This window comes from Epinephelus lanceolatus, chromosome 7, assembly GCF_041903045.1.
Source record: "Epinephelus lanceolatus isolate andai-2023 chromosome 7, ASM4190304v1, whole genome shotgun sequence".
NCBI classification, from domain to species: Eukaryota; Metazoa; Chordata; class Actinopteri; order Perciformes; family Serranidae; genus Epinephelus; species Epinephelus lanceolatus.
In genome coordinates this window covers 28,347,815-28,369,144 of record NC_135740.1, presented here as the reverse complement: position 1 = coordinate 28,369,144, position 21,330 = coordinate 28,347,815, and the positions used below count along the sequence as shown (strand labels likewise).

The following is a 21,330-nucleotide window of genomic DNA, read 5'->3' as shown; positions in this document are numbered from 1 at the left end:
AGCCAGAAAGCTAACGTTATGCTAGCACGATTCAAAGTCAATTACGTTGCGTACGGATGACGAACAGTAAATTTAAGTTGACAGTATGTTTAACAACAAGACTATCTAGCTATCCCGCCATGTCATTGCCCCAAAATCAATGGCAAGATTTTCACGAACAACCTTTACGCTATGTGAGGAGATGCTGTCGGCCGCAGCCTGAAGTAACAAGTTTAACGGCAAGTGGGGTGTAAGATGATAGCCGTTTCAGAGAAGCAGTGTGGTACCTGCGGTGTATGTTACAGGCTCCCTCCTGTGGTGTTCAGAGGACGAGGCACTGAAGACGACTCAGTGTTGGAAATTAATTGTTAACAGAGGCTTTAATGCGTCCATTACTCACATTAGAGTCAGCCTAATACCATTATGTTACCCGCGCATTCATTTAGAACGGTGAACAAACAGTTTCACCGGAACTACTTAGTGTACATCATTAGTTTTTAATGGACACTCTGCAGCCAATTAGAATCGAGTATTCACCCACACAGTGACATTAAAGCACTCATGCTTATGTCACTTGTCCAGGCAAACTACTTGATGGGAACCTGCTGTACATAAATTAATGTAAAATGATAGAAGAAAATGTTCTTTAATTATGTGTGTATATATATATATATATATATATATATATATTAAAAATATGCTTATGCAGAGTGCAACAGAGTTCGCCATATACTATAACGTATTAACGAATGGCAAAGGCACACAACACCATCTAAAGTTGAACTGGTTCATAGTGATACCTGAAGTGTGTATTTTGTTGCCCATTGTGTAATGATTGATTGAAATAATATATTTTATGTTATATATGTTTTATGTTTTTAATGATTTCTGAGTGTTGGAGTATTTTGTAAACATCTGGGATTACGACTTGGAGTTTAGGCCTGTGTGTGAACTTCTGAATGGACAAAGGTATTCAGGCAAATGGGACCAGTAACGTTTCCACTAAGTCAGACTGTGTTCAGTTCTGCAGGTCTGCCACCAGGGAGCGCTGTTGTCCAGTTGTACAAATACTGTAACTACATGGCGGCGAATATAAATATACTGTACAATATACTGCTGGTTAAAAAAAATACATAATAATAATTAAATGATATAAAGGTGGAATAGCAAAGTTCAGTCTGCATCTTGAAAAAGTAGTTTGAGCAAAGAAACGTGAATTGCACTAAAGAAAAAAAATTATCTTTCCTTCCTGAATTTGTTACGAGGGCAATACCAGTTATGGGAGGCACCCCAGTCGAAGACATTTTGAGGGTTTGGGTTATTTTGGTCGTCCAAAATACACATTTAGGTGTTTATTTAATTCAGATTTCGCTTTTTGAACTTTATTGAATACAAAAAATAGTATAATGTATGTAATCAACCGTGATTTAATTCTGTTCACCTGTAATCTCTTATTTTCCACTAAAAATGTATGTGATTTTACAATGCACATCTTAAAAGGCCTTTTTTTCCCCCTCGGATATTCTGAGCCAAAATATCTCATCAGTATCATTTACAGACACCAAACTTTCCTGATTTATTCTTATCTATATTCTGAAGGCTTTTACAGAGGAATTTATTCATTCAGAGCCTGATTTATAAAATGTTTGTTCCTTAAAATATGGCAAGATAATATTGGCATTAGTTTCTGATTTATGGATTGATTGAAAGAGATATCCAAAATTCCTTTTATAAAAACATTTGACATGAAACAAGAATTTTGAACCTGGTTTTATCCAATCTCCAGATTTATACTCTGGAAATGAATATGCAAATGTGTGCATATTTAATCAGATAATGCTTCATCAGCACATTTAAACATAACATTTCACAAAACTTGTTAAAAAATTGCCTTTATGTAAGTATTCATCTGGGGAAGTCTCATGGTGATATCTGTTGGTTAATAAAGTTCCCCTATTCATCTGCCGTGTCTCCCCTTATACATTCTTCTGTCTAGTTTTGGCTTTATGATAAATCACATGTATTTTACTGTCAACCAATGTTTAAGGTATCAAAAAGCACTTCTGTCACTGTATTCCACCAAAATTGACAACAGTTTAAGTGTTGCACTGTGATGATTAGCTGGTTCAATCAAATCCAATGGTGGATTTTCATGTAGTCAAATGATAGAAAATGGCTTCCTGGAAGGTACAAAGTAAGTCTAAAAACTCTATGTGATTTGGTAAATGGACAAACATGCAAAATCACTGTATGGTTGTTTAAGTCAGAAGAAAGTAAAACAGTAGACAACAGTTATTTTCATAGAGCGTCTTTATAGAAAACATTTCTTCACATTTTCAAAAAACATTTTTTGCCTTTTCACTTGTTCTATTTTTTTATTTCATTTTATTTATTTTTTTAGGTAACTGTCCGTGTTTTTTTTTTTAATCTGCTCAAGTTGAACATTTTTAACATCCATCTGTGTCAAAGGCTCTTTGCTGAGTTGCTGGGGCTCGTAGAAGGTGTCTGATAGAAAACACGGACGTTCACAGCCGTAATATTTATCAGAAACGCTGCTGACCAACACCAAGAAAGAGCAGTTCCCATCCGTGCGGTAAAAGCCACAAGTTTGAAACTTGTCAGTCGGGGGGAGTTTCCCAGCTGCAACCAAAGCCCTCATTCAGCCTCCAGTAGTCACATCCCTCCATTTCAGCAGCACTCCAGTTTTAGCCTGAAGGCACCTGTGTTAACAGCGCTTTTGCTTTATATGCTCGATATGCACTTGTTTCTTTTCTACATCCTGCAGCTACTAACTCTAAACAGTCTGTCACACCTCTACATCTACCCAGGCTGCAGCACAACAAGCAGGTCCTACCGTCACACCCAAAAACAAAACAAACGAGTACTCTATAGTTTACAAAAAAAACTATAAAAATAAAAAAAGACAGGAGAAAAAGCTGCGAGTGTTTTAACCAGTTTGCACATTGTTCTGCTTTGCGAGTTGTACTGCGGATTTTGACTCGATAATCAGCTTTGATACAGCTCACAAAAAAAAAAGAAAGCTTTGAGCAAAACTCTGAACTCAACATTAACTCATGACCAGTGCAGATCTACAATTTTCACTTTACTGTTCCTTTTTAAGAATGACCTTTGGTCTGAAATTCAGTCTCTAATTTGATCACTTCTGAAGCACAAATAAACACAACAATCATCAAGAGAATGGCTCAGCTTCGTCTTCACTGAAGGAAACAGCTCACTGACTTCTTAAGTTTAGTTACAAATGTTCCTATCAGGTTTAAATTGTGTGCTCTGAAAACATCATTACCTTCAAAATCCTTCTGTGTATCAGCACTGAACTGAACATAACGAGAGGAGCGATAATTCTCTGAAATATCTCGAATCAAGATTCTTCACTCAGAAAATCTGGGGTTGAGAACAAAAGCAAAGTGAAAGTTCGAGGACAAACAGTCTTAAAATCTTCGTTACATGTCGTACAGTGGGGAGGAAAGGCGTCAGACCCACACACTGTGCGTCCCCATGTCTACTAATGAGCTACCTTGCATTATAAATATATAAAGTTTAAAAAAGTGCTTATTAAAAGAAACTATAGTGATGTGATAACTTCCAGCAGTGTCACTGTTGTGTTTGTTCTTTTTGACCAGCATTAATACGAAATGTTTAGGAGAGCGAAACTGTCATCCTTCACGGTCCACTTCATGTCATCCTCCAACACTGACAAGGATTGTCCAAAAAAATAACGGAGGCCCTGGTCTCCCACTGACATTCAAAATGTACAAAAAGATATTTTGGGGGAAAGCATAGTTAATACAAAAAGGAGACTGGTCAAACTAAGGAGAGTGTTGGCCACTGTAACACACTGCTACAACCAAGCAGTTTCTCTCAGACTGAGCTGGAACACAAAACAACAGGTAAAAATTAAAACAACTCTAGTAATAATTGCACATAACGTTTGAGAGCCGAGATGTCTGACAAGAGGACTTCACAACAGGAGAATCTGCAGGAGGAGGGGGGCGTGGCACATTATGGTATAAATACATTAAATCTGAGAGAAAGAAAAGCACATTCATGAGGCACAGCTACGAAACGATGGAGCTCTGTGTCCTTAAAAGTGCCGCTCTCGTCCCACGTCACCGTCTGCTGTTAAGAATTTTTCGTCCTCGTGTCTCTGGGTCTCTCTGTACCGGCGGAGAGTTTTAGCTTCGTGCCTCTCCGAGCACTTAGGCGATCATGTACTGGGTGATGGCTCTCAGAGCGTATAGCAGCTCAGCTTGCAGCCGTGCCTCCATGATTAGTAAATTAATGTGTATCTGAGGGAAAAGAAAATTAAAAGTGAAAAAAGATTAGCATAGAGTGCAAAAAGAGCGTGGACTGCTGGAAAGTTAGAGTAGAAACCGAAAACAAAAAGTGAAGGTCTTCTTACCCGTTCTGAAGTTTTAAGTGGCGCCAAACTCAGTGGACAAACTGGAGTTTTGGTGGCATCAGGAAAACAGGCCACGGCCTTGATGTAGAGCTTCAAATCTCGCTCCAACAACTGGTTCACTTCTCCGTAATCATAATCGTCATACCTGTAACCACAAACAAACAGTTACTTATCTACTAAACATAAAGAATTTTTTTGTAGAAGTAAAAATGGAAGTTTTAGTGGGAGTCTCACCGTATTCCTAACACACAGTGGATGTAATTCCAGATCGCCCTCTTCAGGTCGGGGCTGTGCATGGAGGGGAGGGTGGTCACACTCCTGAATCTGTCGTCTAAGAGGTGCCCGATGTCCGAATACAGTCTGTTGACTAAGGAGAAGCCGTGGTCCTCCCATGAGTAGTCCTGCAGCACAAACACAACACATTCTCAAAGTCAGCAAAGCTTTGATTAGCTTAAATCATCAAATATTTAAGTACAGCAATGCTTTTCAACCCTCTTCATACATCTGCTGTTTGTTTGTTTGATTGATGTGGCTGAAGATCTCAAACCTGCACAGATGACAACTCACCGCTATATTTTTGTCCTTGATCTCAAGGAGGGAAAAATAATGTCTATATTTCCATGACAGCACGCTAAAGTGCCTGAACTGTTGGTCATATTGTGCAGCTACAATCGAACACTGATTATTGGTTCACATAATTCATTGTGCCACTGTAAGGTCGGGTGACGTTAAAGCATAAACCAGGAAAAAACAGGAGGTGGGTGGCATTTGTCTGCTGTGATCAAGACAAAAGTAATGAGGCCATGTAAATTCTAGTGATTTTAATTGCGTTATTTAATTTGAAAAGTTAATTTGATTTCCAGTTGCTGCCAAAAGTATTGGAATTACAATAACGCACTACTCCAAACACTGCTAAACACACACACACACATTTGCAAATACATGAGGGAATAGGGAAACTTCAGCTCTCACTATTATTTGTAATTTTCTCTCGACAAACTAATGTGTTAAAATGTCAAATCTGGTATAGATACACCTGATCTGTCACCAAATTTAAATCTTGATTTTGTCATTGACCACCTGGAAGTTGATTCAACCTTTCTCTATGACTGTGATACAATTGAAAATGGGCCATTCAAATACCAAACCTGATAAGTGTTGGTAGATAAACTGCTATTAAAGTTACATCATAAAGCACACCATGTATTATAAAGCACTGGTTTGGTTAAATGTTGCAGACATCAAGTGCACTGATTTAAAACTGTTAAGCCACTGGATGTTCGATGCGTCCTCTTACACAGTAACCTGCCAGCCAATCAGACACAAGTATTCACTGTGGCAGTAAGACACATTCACAAATGTTGCGTCCTCACCTGAACCCTAAATACTTGGAAGTGGTCCTCCTCCCTACGAGCGAACTCCTGATAGCATAAGTCGGGGTCCGTGATAAAACGCGTTGGGTCTGCAAAGCAAATCATCTCCTCCTCTTCTTCCATATCTAAAAAAAGAGATGATGAAAGACAAGGAGATGGAGGGGAGGCGGAGAGAGCGCGTCAATAAGCGGCTGATGATGAGTGACGATTGCTCAAGTTTCACCCCATGCGACCTAAAATGTTAACACTCAAGATAACCATCAGGTGTGAGTGGAAACATCTGACAGCGTTAGCTTGTTTATGTGTTTCTGGGTTTGTCTGCAGATGTCAGTTACCTGTTTGCTGGAGTGTTTGTGTGTGTAGCAGACGCTCTTCTCTTTTCTCTCGCTCCTCCTGGGACTTCTGGATCCTTTCCTTTAGACACACCATGTCGCAACTGGAGTCCAGAGACTGTCGACAACACAAATGCCAGAAAAAAAGGAAGTTAAATTAACCTTTAAGTGTCTTACATGGACAGATTTAACCTACGGCTACCGTGATAAGACATAATCCAATCGTACATTTATTATCAGAAAATGCCCTCTCCCACTTTAATCTCATATTTACACAAAGAGCTCTTTTAATTCAAAGTGGTGCTTTATCAGTGAGAATTTAATGCTGCGAAACACGTGCTTTGACCGACTGAACCAACTATTTCACACTATGAATTATGGTTAAATTTAATCTTACGTAAGAGATTGTGTGTTGTCTTCTCAAGCAGGAATATTTTTTAAAACAGACTGTAGTTTGCTCTACAATTCTCTGTGACTTTTAGTTAAAGAAAATACAAGTCTGATTCGTTACCCGTCTTCGTGTTATGTGTTCGGAGGGAGTGGCAAGTGACTGAGGCACGTTGGTGTTGCCGTTGGCAGCATCAAAGGGGCAGAAGGTTGGTGGGGTACCGTTAGGAGATTTGGAGAGAGGGACAAAGTCTGAGTCTGTGTCGCATCCAAACACAAAGCTGCAGAGGGAGTGGCAGTGGGCCAGGATCACCACAGCCTGCACCAGCTCAGCCAGAGACCAACACTGCTCGCCCGACTTCAGCAGCGTCTGGAGGGAACGGAGACAAGAGCTCAGGGTCAGTCATCATTTTAAGGCTTTAATCATACTCGATAATCTGAATCCTGGGGACTCTAAAGATATACTGTATTTCTTTAAGTGATAATAATTTAATACTATCTTGTGGCGGTTTATGAACACATTGATTTGTTTGACTGTGTTTTGCTTTGCTGTACCTGGATGTGTGAGCAGGCAGTGAGCCACGGTTGGTGGGCCAGCACCTTGTTGATATGGTCAAGGAGACGAAGGCGATGGGGCGCTGCCTCCAAACCCTGCAACCACAGAGGGTCCCCACCCACCCTCAGGAACTGCGCTGAGTGCAGGTACACCAGGTAGTTACAGTGATGCCTTGCCGCAGCCTGAAAGTCATAGGAAAAGGAAGCTGAGCACACAGATACAGGGAACTGATTTTAATATTACAGCTTGTTATTCTTTAATTTTGTATAATACCAGCATGATCCCTGGAAAAAAAAAATAAACAGCTTCTTGGACTACTCTGTGTTTGTTTAGCTACATGCACAGTAGTTCCTGGGAACGCATGAAGGAGAACAGCCTGGTTACTGACCATGATGGCAATGTAATGGCGGTACGGCAGAGGCAAGGGGCCGTCCATGTGCAGGATGTAGTGCTGTGTGCGCAGGAAGCTCTCCAAGTACTGAGGGTGAGAGGCCATCTGCTGGGACACGGCATCCACACTCCCCCTGCTGACCAGAGCCTTCATGAACAACAGTGACACCCGCTCCTTCTCACCGTTTACCATCACCTACAAAAACAAGGACAGAGGGGAGGGAGAAGGTTGGTTTAAGTCGTTGGAGCTGAAAAGACAACTCATTTCGAGCAACAGGAAATCAACTGGCATAACTTTTGATAATCTATTAATCGTTTCCATAAGCATAAATACCCAAAATATGCAGGTTCCAGCTGCTTTCCTTGGTATTATATCACTGAAGATTGACTAACTTTGGGTTTTGCACTGTTGGTTAGACAAAACAAGAAGTAATGTGCGCTGTGACATTTTATAGACAAAAATTTTTATCAGTTCATCACGAAAGTATCGACCAAAAAAAAGGTAGCTCCAGCCCCAGCAGCCATTGATATCGTCAAAGGTCCCACAGTGACAGTGATAAATGTCTTCAGTGATTTAATAGATCGTGTATAATGATTACGAACATGTACTCCGTGTGAAAAGTGTCCCTAAAAATACTGTGCATACACAGATGCTCCTTAAATAACATCATATAAAAACCTGCAACGTAGGGGTGACTGTCCTTTGGGTGAATTATTAGAACTCATCTTGTAGCCAAAGCAGGTTGGCTCAAGATGAGGTTGGACTTCAGCGTCCAGACCATGTGACGATGGGCTCGGACTGTGCTTTGGACTGGAGTCATGTTCCACACCTTAAATCATCTGAAGAGAGGCAGTCTTGGAAGAATGGCAGTCGCGATGCTGTGATACAGGCGCCAGTGGCAAGTGAGTGCATTCCTTACATTATTCTTTCTGCAAATAAAACAAGCAAACAACAGCGCTCAGCTGGGGACTCGACAGGCACACAAACGCCAGCTGGTGTTGGCTGCAGCAGGGTCTGACGTTCCACCATGATATTATTAAATGTAGATGAAGCACGGTGAATTTACAGGTTTCCACTTCTGTGAATTGAAAGTGGATGCTGTGATCGAAAACAATAAACAGCCTGGTACAACAATGAAACCAGGAAAAAAAAACACCCAAGTTGTCCTTTGAAAGGGGGATTTATACGCAGAGAAACCACAGATGAAGAAACTAATGTGAAAGTTGGGCTTAGGAGGCCTTAAAGAGGGAAGCTGTGCAGCAGCAAAGAAGTGGATGAGACCAAACACACAAACATCGGTGCGACTGGGCTGAGGAGCCTGAGAAACCGAAGCCAAGAGAAACAGACCCATGCGGAGAGGGAAGCTGGCCTGCCCTCACAGGCACAGCCATTTATTACCTCTCTCACCATCATACAATGGCCTCTAGGAAAAGGTGTTTGGGAGCTCAGCCTCAGGCGAGGACTCAGTTCCCCTGTATGTGAAACCTGAGTGCACAGCTCTGATCAAAGCCAAATGCTTTACTGCAGTTTGAACTGTATGAATGTTGGCAAAGAGTTCTCCTTTTCACAGCACAAACTGCTCTCTAGGATTATTTCTATCATGGACACCTCAACTTATGTCACAGATAGTCGGAGCAAATGTCGACTAGCGGGCCTTGTTACATAACCCAGTACCGCTCTTTGGCATTCATCACCATGTTTATCTGGCTGGTAGCTCCATGTGATATTTCACTTCTCCCTGTGGTGGACGAGAGTTTCCTTGTGATCCTGCAAGAGGCTCCACCTCTTGACCTACATGCGCTCAGACCTTAAAAGACACACTGCATACTGCTGACATACTATACATTAATCAAATCAATCTCATTATAATGTACTTCCCTAATCTCATAGTTTATATAAAGCAATACATACAAAGATCTAAAAGGAATGGGAGGACAGTGTAAGTGAACAAGGCAGACTGGCACTAAATGAAACAAGCTCGGACACAGACCCTGACCCACTCCTGTCTGTCAACGATCATGGGAAATAGGCCGGAGGGTCCGTAGAGCGCACAGGTGCATGCCAATGAAAGACCTCTTGACAAGAACACATTCACACAAGTATCTCTCTGCAAACGCAAGAGCTACTGATCAGTATGCCGAGGGACAGAATCTACGTTACTGCTCCATCAAGCACTCACTGGCTTGGTTATTGAAAGGAAAAGGTATCTCCAAGGTCTACACCGTGCAGAAAACATGCCTTGAGTTTGACCTTTCAAGGACTTGTGTAAGAAGACTACTTAGTTTATTCACTCCATTCTGTTACCATAGAATAAGCTACAAATGCAATATTATCTTGCAACTTTCCTGGAATAAGATGAGTAAGAAATTGTGGTCAATGTGTACTTCCTACAGCCCGACTGATACTTGTTTTTGAAACCAGTATCTGTACCTGAGAGTTTTTATTTTACTAATACTGTTAAAATTTAAAGTTAACAGTAATGCAAATTTAGTTACTGAAGAATAGTGACCAAGATGTACACAATGCAAATTGGGGCTGGGTGATAGGGAGAAAATCTAAATATTGTTTGATCAAATACCTCCATATCAATATGGTGACCACATTGTAAGGTTGATTATTGTTCCTTTCACAAAATATTTACACAGTAAGATTTAAAAAATAAAAATAAAAATAAATAAATCACAAGGGAATATGATGACTAAGTGGGCAAAGACAAATAACAGAACAGCTAAGACAGTCTGGTAACTTCATAAAGTTACATCACTTTACTGTATTACAGCCTTTAAAACCAGGAAATGACAACACTTACAATATTATGTATTATATAACATCAACGTATTTCCTAGCCCTAAAGCACATACTATTTTTACAGTTTTAAAATGTGGTCTTTAGGGAAAACTACTTACATGGTATAGCTGATGTATGGTTCTACTATTAGCATGCCTTTTCTGTGTTTTACAGAATCAAGATGTAACCACACAGAAGCAGTCTGAATCCAAAACAACAAATTCAAATTCACTGTACCAGACTTCCCAAATGCCAACACTGTATGGAAACAATCCAAATTGGACACATGCCAGTTGGTTATGAAAAACACCCTCCAAGATCCCACTGATATAACAAAACCTTATCAAAGTGGGACATCATGAGCGACCAGTTGACGCAATGAGTGTGGGCACAACATAGGCGTTTGGCTTTTACTTGCTCCAGCGGGGGCTGTGCTTTACATCCTTGGTCAGAGTGTGAAGGAAAACGAAATTTTTATGAGAGGGTTGATTCAGGAAAAGGTTACTGTTGTTGTTAGAACAGTTAAAGCTGAAATGACAGACTTCTGTATCATACAGGGAACCCTGCGCCCACACAGGACACAATCCCTGACTCCAAATTAGGCTTTACTAGGCAGCACAGCCGGGTAATGAACCCAATCTCACCAAAATACAACCAGTACAATCAATCAATCAATTTTATTTATAAAGCCCAATATCACAAATCACAATTTGCCTCACAGGGCTTTACAGCATATGACATCCCTCTGTCCTTAGGACCTTCACAGCAGATGAGGAAAAACTCCCTCAAAAAAAACCTTTAACGGGGGGAAAAAAACGGTAGAAACCAGAAGGAATGACAAGAGAGGAAGCAGAACATACCTCAAATCTCTACATGACAAGGACCATTTAACTGGCTGGTTCTGTCATCTGTTTACTCTTAGCCCACTGTCAAAATAACAGTAAAATAAGTGACAACACTTACTCTTGCACAGACCGAGGAGATGGGATCTGTCCTCACTGGTATCACACAATCAAAAAGGAAATTGCCATTCTGTGAAATTTCATAAACATGTCTGGACAAATACGACTGAAAGAGTCAAATTGAAACAGGAACTACAGTTGACGTGAGCAGACGCACATCAGGAAATAACACAGCCTACAGCTTTAACGGAGTCTGCTGACACCTTAACATCAAAGCAAAATTAAAACTCAGCTAACTCTGTAGCTCAAGACAACATACAGTAAATTTATGATGGTGTTTAGTGTAAACTTTACAAAAAATCCGGATTATGAAACTACATAAAAAAAAGGTCAAGTCCATCTTGATTGACATCTTTTTCCTTGCCAGACTGAACAAGTAATTAATATTTCAGTATTTCCCTTCATAAGTGATCCATCCCACATCATTAAAACAAACACTTTCTAATCAATACTTGTGTGATTAATATACACTAGGGGAAGGTTTAGACAGACATCTTTGTCAAAGCTGTGTCCAGACACCCGTCCACACTGCTTCATCTTTATTGCCTGAAAACAAGCCACAAATGCTGCACACAGCAGTACTTTTGATACGGCGATACGCTCCTTATTGTCCACCCACATGAAAAACACACCCGCATAAAAAGGGAGAAAAAGCTGTTAACAAGCGTGTGTGGGTGGATATATAAAGCAAAAAGACACACATCATCATTTGGGAGACTGTGTATGGTATTACAAAGCGTATTTTGGTTTCACATAGATGCAAACAGTCTGATAGAAAAGCACATTAGGGCTCTGTGCACACAAACCTATTAATTCTGCTTACAGTACACCCAGCAGCTACTGTTTTTGAAACAAAGCCATTTTTTTCCCTGTTCAAAAACTAGCTTGGGGGTTGACAGAAGCGAGATGGCAATGTTGATATTAGAGCACTGCTGTATTCAAATCACAAGATGAATTTAAACTTGTGGCCTGGCTGAAAAAGATAGAAGTCATAAACAACTCAAAGAGGGCGTGTTGTGGGCAAATATTCACAGGAGCAGATCGTTTGGCATTCACAGAAAACAAAAACTTCCCTTCCCAACACAGGAGAGGTCATTTGTTTATTGATCAGAGAGGAGCAAGAGGCAGGGATGAAATGAAAAACAGGGGTGACGTCACTGAGGGGAGGAAAGGTAAATGGAGACAAAGACAGGCTTTGATAGCAGGCTGACAAACAAAACAGCAGCACTGTACGGGCAGGAATATGAAGGACTAACATGACACACAAAGAAGTGGGAAAATGATGCCAGCAGTCTGTCAAGGGTAAATGTGTCAGCTTGAGATGAGACGTGCATGTGTGCATGTAGTGTCTGTATGTGTGTGTGTGGTGTTGGAGGGCTGCAGGAGGGGGGCTGCTGCAGATACAGGAGAAGGACATTCAATCTGCATTCCAATTGAGCCTGGAGGGGGTCCATCCTTATCATGTGCCGGCGTCCTGATGGCAATAACCCCCCCCCCCCCCAAAAAAAAAAAATCACCGGAAACACAAGCAGCCGGGGCCGATTTTGGCTCTGCAACCTGAACTCAGGGAGTAGCGCAAAACAAACCAGCTGCAGCCCAAAGATGTTTGGAGAGGGGAGGAGAAGAGGGGAGGGAAAGGAGCTGCTGGATAGGACACCACATACAACACGACCAAGACAAACAAAACACGGTGCTGCATGCAGGATGAAAAAAAAAAGAGAGCCGAGCCCACATAAAGCAGATGAGTGATTGGACCTGTCAGAAAACACAGCAGGCAGGTAGAGCAATAGGGAGACGCATTTACAAAAGACTTCTACTGATAACAAGGTAATTCATTACTAGTCTCATTCACAAACAAGCTAGGGCAGCAGGTTATCATATCAAAGGAAGGTGCTCAGATGCCTGCCAAATACTTGTTTTTTTTAACAGGCTGCTTTGAGGTGCAAGTGCTTTAAAACTCACAGGGTTATTCTGCTTTGCAAAATGTCTTAATGCAAATACTGATTGTGTGTCCCCATATTCAATTAGGTAGTCAAATGGCATATGCAAAAAAAATATGCCAGCTGAATGATAATGAACATGAGCAGCAAAACAGTGAAAGAGATCCCGAAATGTAACCCAAATTTGAACTTGAAACCAGAGTAAAGGGCTTTGAATCCCTCGTTGCTCACATTCCTCCCTGTTTTGCTCCATTTCTGGACTCTAATCTGCAGCAAACATGTCTTTCTGGACTGCACTTGAGACAGCGCCCCCCTTCTGTTGCACAATGGAAAAACAGCGACAGAGGAGAAAAACAACTTTGATTGGCAGTCCAGTTCAGCCAGCAAAAAACAGCACAATACAAGTCGCCAACATTTAGAGGCGACTGCGAGCGAGAAAAGACTTAACGATCCTCATCTGTCCTCATGCATTCAAAGCATTCACCCCGCTGTGTCCTTTCGAGTAACCCTTATATTATATTTATGGTGAATAAATGGCACCGCATTACTTCACAGCCACCTAACTGACAGACACTTTTCTCCCAAATCCTCAGATGATGTCATCGTCACCTACAGATTTCTCCTCATGCTGCAACGCTCCCAACAGTTACTGCATTTAAACCTTAGTATCTAACTAAACCAGTGTGAAAGTTAATAACCACATATATAAAATAAAGTACTTAATCATCACTGGAACAAAGGAAGAGTCTTCGGTACATTGTCTGTAAGGCTTAACATCACAGTGACTGTACAAACGCAGATATGACAGCAAACGGCTAATTCACATTACATTAAACGTACATTTAACGTTAGCTTTTTAACCGTTGACGAGATTGCGATCTTTAACGTGACATTTTAACGGCTGGAGGTGGGAACTACAAAATGTTTTTCGGTTATCATGAAAGGTGGCAGTTCATAACCCGGGACTGAATCATAAAATAATATAAAACTTATTTTATTTGCTTTTCAAGTTGTGATTTAATTCCAGCATTTCTACTCGATATACCGTTAGCTAGCTAGCAAACGTTAGATGAGAAGTTTGGTACTGCTATTTTCGCTAGCTAACTCACAGCCACTGTAACGTTACTCGAAGTTTTAAAGTTTACAGATATTATAAACTATGAAATTAATCTTTATTTTCTCGAACTTAGCTGCCAATATGTGTCGTTTAAAGCTACAAAAGACAGCACTAATAGAGGTAGTTTAGATATATATTTTTTTCTTTGATACAACATAATCCATTCAGCAAATGAATGAACGTTACTCGGGCTACCCAGTTAGCCGTTAGCTTAAATTGTGTCAAAACTAACTTAACTTCTTTTCAACAGCTTCGTCTCTCGTCAGCTTTAACCTACCTGTTTGTGGACTCGCTGACACTGGGTTCTCAGGGGGTACTCCATTTTACTCGTACAGATGATCATTTTACAAAAAAAGTGTGCTACTGCATGGATGCGGCTCTGTCTTTTTCTTGGTGCGCTCCACAAGCTAGCTAACAAAAGGCAAGACGAGCCTGCCGCTAGCTGCAGTCGGTCGGTGGGTCTGTGGCTGAAGACTGTGCTGCTGGGAGAGCAGAGGAAACCTTCCCGGAGCCGAGCTGACAGCTCCAGTAACAGTGTGCCCAATCAAAGCGCAGGAGGCGGGGCTGGCTCACAGAGGGTAATATCTAAATGCTAATGAACATCTGCAAACAACAGCGCAGAGAGGAGAAAACAGACCAGAAGACACTCACAGGGTCAGACTAACAACTTTATATCAATTCATGGGATGGGACTGTTGTCAAGAGGCAGCATTATGATGTTGTGTACAGCCTGTATAATGATAGCTGGGCTGTTTTAGGAACAATGTACACTGGAATAAAGTAAATGTGTCAGACAACCTTAACACAATGTCACAAAGCAGTTCTTGAAATCTGCAAACTGGACTAAAAATAATCTGGGGGACAAACACAGGTTTGTAGGTGCAGAGATATAATGATAAGTGACTTGGTCAAAGTTGTGTATGTTTTTTCTTGGACTGTTTTCCAGGGTGTGGGTGGGTGATGCCCCATATTTCCAATTAAAGGTCCCATATTAGACTATTTTCTAGTTTCATACTTGTAGTTTTGGTCTCTACTAGAACACGTTTACATGACTTAATGTTCAGAATAACGCATTTGTTTTCTCACACAGTCTGTCTGAATATACCCGTCTGTCTGAAACACTCCATTTTAGTGCCTGTCTCTTTGAGCCCACCCCCTAAAAAAAGCCAAGTCTGCTCTCATATCTGGGTCTTACACATCTGCAATCTCAGTTGCCCCTTTTATACTGCCTGTTCAGAACGTGATTATCACATTGTTATGCTGCCTCGCTGTTCTGTAGCCTATATAAGGTACGATTGTGGAGTGGGGGACAGAGTGGTCTCACCTTTTAGCCACCACAGGCCATAGTCATAGCCATGTCTGTATAAACTGGACAACCTACGAGATCATGAGCGGCATGGGTTTGACGTTTTGACGAAGTGTTATGCATGGGAGATTTAAAGAGTAGCTGTTAGCAGTTAGCAGCTAACTCAACGAAGAAGAAGAACAGCAGCTGTAAATGTCTGCAAATTGGGAAAACAATGAGATTCAGGAGCTCCTTACTCTCTGGGCAGAGGACAAGATCAGCTGCCATGTAACAGGGACAGTAAATGATTGTTATTGAGACGTTAATGCCATTGTTGTTGTCACAGTTTCTAAATACAGGGGCGGCAGTAGCTCAGTCTGTAGGGACTTAGCTTAAGAACCGGAGGGTCACCAGCCCAAGTCCCTGTTTGGACCGAGTACTGAGCGTGGACTGGTAGCTGGAGAGGTGCCAGTTTACCTCCTGGGCACTGAATCCCCAACTGTTCAGGAGGCCTGTCCAAGGGAGCCCCCTCACTCTGATATCTCTCCATATAATGCATGTATAGGTCCTGTTTGTGCATGTGTGTGTACTTTGGGCTTTCGTGTATATGATAACAGGGTGAAAAAAAATGCAATTTCCCCTTGAAGTTCGATAAGTAAATCTTCTTCTTCTTCTTCAGACTGTGTGCAGTTCTCTGTGGACTGAACATTTTTGTTACCTTCACAGTGTTTTATATTAAAAAAAGACACGGAAATTTGACTTTTTACAATATGGGACCTTTAAGTGAAATCTTTAAGAGCACTTGTTCACAAAATTGATACAGCAGAGGATTCAGAGTAGAAACACTGGATCCTTCACTCCCCATGATGCAATGCTGAGATTTTTTCAGAGACTTGCTAAAGCTCCTTCAGCAATACATAACAAACATTTCCCTTTCATGGGCTGAGTGGTAAAGTGAGAAGTAATCTGACCTTCAGGTTAGTTCTCATTTAATGCTAGAGCGCACAATGATCAGTCAGAAGTTTGGGGAAGGCCCTTTCCTGTTTCAACATGACAGTGCCTCTGTATGCAAAGCCATAAAGATATGGTTTTCTATGTTTGGTTTGCACAGATGATCTTACCTCAACCCCATGCAATACCTCTGGGTCTTTTAAACATCTCAAAGGCAAAGACAACAGGCATCGTTCATGCTTTTATCCTGGTGTAAACTGAACACTGATTACATGAGATGTCCACAACTGACCACTGCATTCAGGCCTGTTTGATTGACCCTCTGCTGTGACCCATTTGTTACTCTTGTATGGACTTATTCAGTCCTCTCTAAATGAATAGGACGTTTGTTCTTTATAAGACACCTTGGAATTGAATTGATTCAAATCAGGTTGTTTTTCTGTCTGAGAATCATGACTTTCAGATCAGTTAGTTTCTGTGTTTTTGTACCGTCTCGCGAACTTGTTGCTTCAAATAATCAGATCACATGTTGAGCATGACATAAAATATCTTTGCAACATCATACATAAATACCACTTCCAGTGTTACCAGCTATTCATTCTCAGAAATTAGCATTGCTTCATGGAACTTTTTCCCTTTTTGAGGTTTTGTTCGTTCTGTGGTAACCTCTGTTTTGTGAAAGTTAAAATGAAACAAATGTGGTTAAAATTCAGATTAAAATTTTGATCAGTCTCACACTGATAAAATTATTATTAAACCAGATCTAATGTCTAAAATGATCCATGAGTGCTGAGGCCTTGTGCATTAGCAACTATCCTAACATGTTAAACAGTACAAGTTTGAGTAAAATAAAGCTGACAGAGAAGCTCTGGTTGGGAAAACAAGTCACACTAAACTCCACTGCCCATCTCTATTAGATTAACATGCAGTTTGCACAAACATCATGTGAATCATACTGAAGTGGCAGGCAGAACCAGTCCAAACCAGTTAGCCACAGTTTTAATGGATTCAAGGGGAAAAATACCAAAAAGGTTGTGACCTCGTTTTGAATATCTGCAATAAGGGAGTTTCTCAGATAAAGATCAAAGGCATACCTCTACCCCACCAAATGACCATTTGTATATCAATTATTCACCCTGTGTTACACTGAATTTTTGGAGTGTTTTTCATGATGCCACTGGTAAACAAAGAATAAAAAAACACAGAAAATTCTTGACTAATTGAAGTCACTGGGGCCTGCGATCAACAAAGGCAAAACTATGAAAACATCTGTTAACAAACGCTCACACAGCTCCTGCACTATTATCCAAGTCTCATTTATCCAGTTGGATGATCAGCACTTCCTAAAAATGGGGAAGTACTGAACTTTCAGTTTAGGTCCTTTGGGGAACTAAAGTGAAAGTGATACTCATCGATGCTCTCTTCAAAGCCAGACTCAATTAACAAAACCAGTAATTTATTTTACCTTGTTGAACACGGGAGCTGCTGGCCTAAAACTGCCTCAGTCAGTTAGTTTGGTTGTGTTATTGTGTGACATGGTGAGTTTGAACTAACTCTTTAAAACACCAAAGTCACACAAACTAATTGAGCAAGGCAGTGATGGAACAGTAACTCCCATGTTCAGGTAAAATACTGTATTTGTCAAAGGAGCCTGGCTTTGAAAAGAGCATAGATAAGATTCACTTTCAGTTCAGTTCCCCATCAAAAGGGCTGTCTGTTTGAGAAGAACTGAGCATATGACTGGATAAATGAGACTTTGATGATAATACACCAGTTGTGTGAGAGTTTGTACCTCTCTTAAATTAAATTCATCAAGAGTTTTCTGTTTTTGGATTCTAATGACTGATGACTGTGTTTTTTTTTATCAAAAGCACCCTGAAAGTCAAGGTGACATCTTCAAAGCTCGTCTTTTAACCAACCCACAGTCCAAAACCAAAAGATATTCCATGTTACTGAAATCCATGGTAACTTCCCCCTTTGGACTCATCACTGCACCGCAATCTCACACTCAAAAGCCCTGACTTTTCAAAATCACACACAAACAATCCAGCCATTATATTTTACTTTCAGATCCTAAACAGCAACTCCAATCCTACGCTTACTGCTCTACTTCCAAGTCACAACACAAGACAAACACATCACTAGATCAATCTCACATGCACTTATTCCTGTACTGCCTTACAAAAAGTCATGGTCAGTGATCATTTTGCCACACTTGTGCTAAAATCTGGGATGAGATCCCACACTACATTAGAGCAATAACTTTTATTACACATTTCAAACACGCATATAACCACTATCTGATGGAAGGACATACCTGCAACCACTGATTTAAATATTATATCTCATTTTGCTCACTCCATTTAAGTCCCCTACTAGCTGATTGTTTCTGTTTTTCCTTTGTATTTTATTTTGTATTGTAATAAAGGAACCTGCTGAAGTCAGGCTAGTTTTAACTGTAACACACAATGTTACTTTTAATTCCTTTCCTGTACAAATAAAGGTTTAAAAAATCTTTTTGGAGCTGAAGGAACAGTGTTTGCCATTTTAGGAATTAAACAGTTAATCAAAATAGTTGCAGATCTACAATATTAAGTTGAGATATTGACCAAAAACACCCAGTCTAAGACCAGGCTTAATATTTGTCTGAAAAACTGGCTGTGAATGTCAGAAAGTACAGATAAACTCAGTGTAACTTGCGTCCCTAGTGAAGTGGCTGGATCAATATAGTTGTTATAAGTCTGCCAAACTAATTATAATGCCAACCTTTCAGAAGCAGCACTTAATGACGTCAGTAGGGTATTTCTTAAGTGCCCTGCATCTATTAAAACCAAGCTGTGTTGTGTGGTTTGGCCCCCTACTCTCTTTTTTTCTGCTGTTTAAAGTTACCATTTCCTTTATCAGCTTGATGTGATAGAACAGCTGTCTGGTGTAACCACAGCATCAGAGAGCTGCTATGCCTCAGTTATTGCACAGTTTCCACAGAACTTCTCCTACAGGAGGGACTTTCCTAACAAGGAAGTGTGCCACTGTTCTTGTGTATTCCTCCTGCACCACACTGATGTACAGTAAGACAATGTTTTCTTTAAAGCTCCCTGAAATGCCAGCTACACCTCAGGGGATTTAGGAAATTAACACCTAGAGTATCAGAGCTAAATTCTGGTAAACCAGGCTGTTAACCTGTTCAGTTGGTTTTTATGAGGTAAACACATGTGGTTGGTGAATTTAATAAACATTGCTGCAGAAATGTTCTGCCTCTGTAGCCGAAAAGTGGACAAAAATGTTTCCTGCTTCGACTCTAAACACTGTTGAGAGGTTGAGCAGCCAAACAAGCCTACGTGCTGCCTCTCACCCATCATTTCCTGTTCAACAAAGTCTTTCCTGGTGAAGAAACTATACCCCGGACAAATGATGAATCAGCTGCATTTGACCAACATCAACACGTTTCCTGAAATTGTACTGTAAGTCTCTTAATTGCACAAAAGTGGTGACTCCGCACCGGCTGAACAAATGACCTGTCTCTTAAAAGTCATAACAGAAAAAGCCCAGAGTTGTATTTAAATGTCAGTTTCCAGGCTGTTGGTGTGCACACAGTATGCAGACAGCTTCTCACACACTGATCAATGAAGCAGTTACAGATCAAGGTGGTCATTTATTCAAACCATTGTTTATCCAGGGAAATTTGACTGAGCATTGAGCCCCTCTACAGAAATGCCCTGAGTCCACATAGTTGCACAGTCATAGCATATTAAGAGGAACTCTGCATTAACATCATAACCAACATGACCTGACACTACATCACAAACGTTGCCACAGAAATGACTCAGAGTTTAATGTCTGCATCTGTTCCTGCCAGTTTGGAGCAGGAGAAGTTGGAGTGTACGTGCTGGGAGGACAAATGATAATCAACCCGCAAGGTCACAGTTTTTAAACATCATCTCACCCTTGTGGCAAGAACTGGTACAACTTGTTTCTCTGTAATGCAGCAAATATCCTCAGTGTCTTTGTGAAGCAGAAAACTGGCTTTTCTCTGCCTTTTAATACAAGTGGAAATTAGAAGGAAGTGATGCGAAATATTTATTTGATGAAAGACCCCATGAGTGAATATTCAGTATACAATTTACATTTTTATGTTTTGTTTGTTTCCTCCAGCATCTGCTTGGCTACAGCCTCTTGGTCTATAAATAAAGACCCGACTGTAGTGCTGAGATTACACAAACATAGAGGGAAACAAAAGAGTTTGAGCAACGCAGAATCACAAACAGACCTAAAGGCAGAGTTTGGTCTGAGTCCAGATGTCTGTCTTGAGAGGAATCACTGACGAGTCTTCTCCAGACATATAAAAACATAGCAGACTGTAGATAAGTCAAACAGGCCACGTACAAGCCAAAAAAAATACACATTTAAAAAACAAAGACAACAAAACAAAAACACCAATGAGAAGTGAAGTATACTGTCTGGACAAACTACTAAGAAACTTAAATGTAACGCTTTTTAAGACAATTTTAAACTGAATTTCAGACAATATTTTGGACAAATCATCTTCTTGTTCAAGCACTGCATGTAAGTATGAAGCAAAGTTGTAGACCCATTAAGAGGTAGATTTTATGTTGGAATATGGTTATTAGAGTGAGTTTAATCTCTTGTTTAAAGATTTGTAACATCAGAACTGTTGACTTTGACGCAGAAGAGCTTGACATTTTTTGGCAAAAAGACATTAAACAATCAGGGTTTGAAATTAATTTTTATGTCCACCTGCCACCTGATAGATTACTATTGTTTTTTTGGCTGGTAAGTGAAGCAAATCAAGCAGTTAGGCGGCTGGTGCTAACTTCCAACCCTGTAAACGA

General features: G+C 40.5%; 1 protein-coding gene across 3 annotated transcripts; it reads right to left on the bottom strand.

Moving 5' to 3' along the window:
- Nucleotides 1-2,271: 2,271 nt before the first annotated feature.
- Nucleotides 2,272-14,737, bottom strand: sesn4 (sestrin 4). Of its 3 annotated transcripts, XM_078169392.1 has the most exons (10): nt 14,522-14,729; nt 8,268-8,367; nt 7,436-7,633; nt 7,047-7,229; nt 6,616-6,861; nt 6,108-6,222; nt 5,773-5,897; nt 4,634-4,800; nt 4,400-4,544; nt 2,272-4,286 (listed from the first exon to the last, which is right to left on the bottom strand). In XM_078169392.1, exons 3-10 carry the CDS (start codon nt 7,628-7,630, stop codon nt 4,197-4,199), a joined length of 1,266 nt encoding a protein of 421 aa, XP_078025518.1. In that variant the 5' UTR covers nt 7,631-7,633; nt 8,268-8,367; nt 14,522-14,729; the 3' UTR covers nt 2,272-4,196. The 3 variants fall into 3 exon arrangements, with proteins under 3 accessions (XP_078025518.1, XP_033483160.1, XP_078025519.1); XM_033627269.2 differs by lacking the exon at nt 8,268-8,367 and having other exon boundaries at nt 14,522-14,737; XM_078169393.1 differs by lacking the exons at nt 8,268-8,367; nt 14,522-14,729 and adding an exon at nt 11,189-11,304.
- Nucleotides 14,738-21,330: the final 6,593 nt, after the last annotated feature.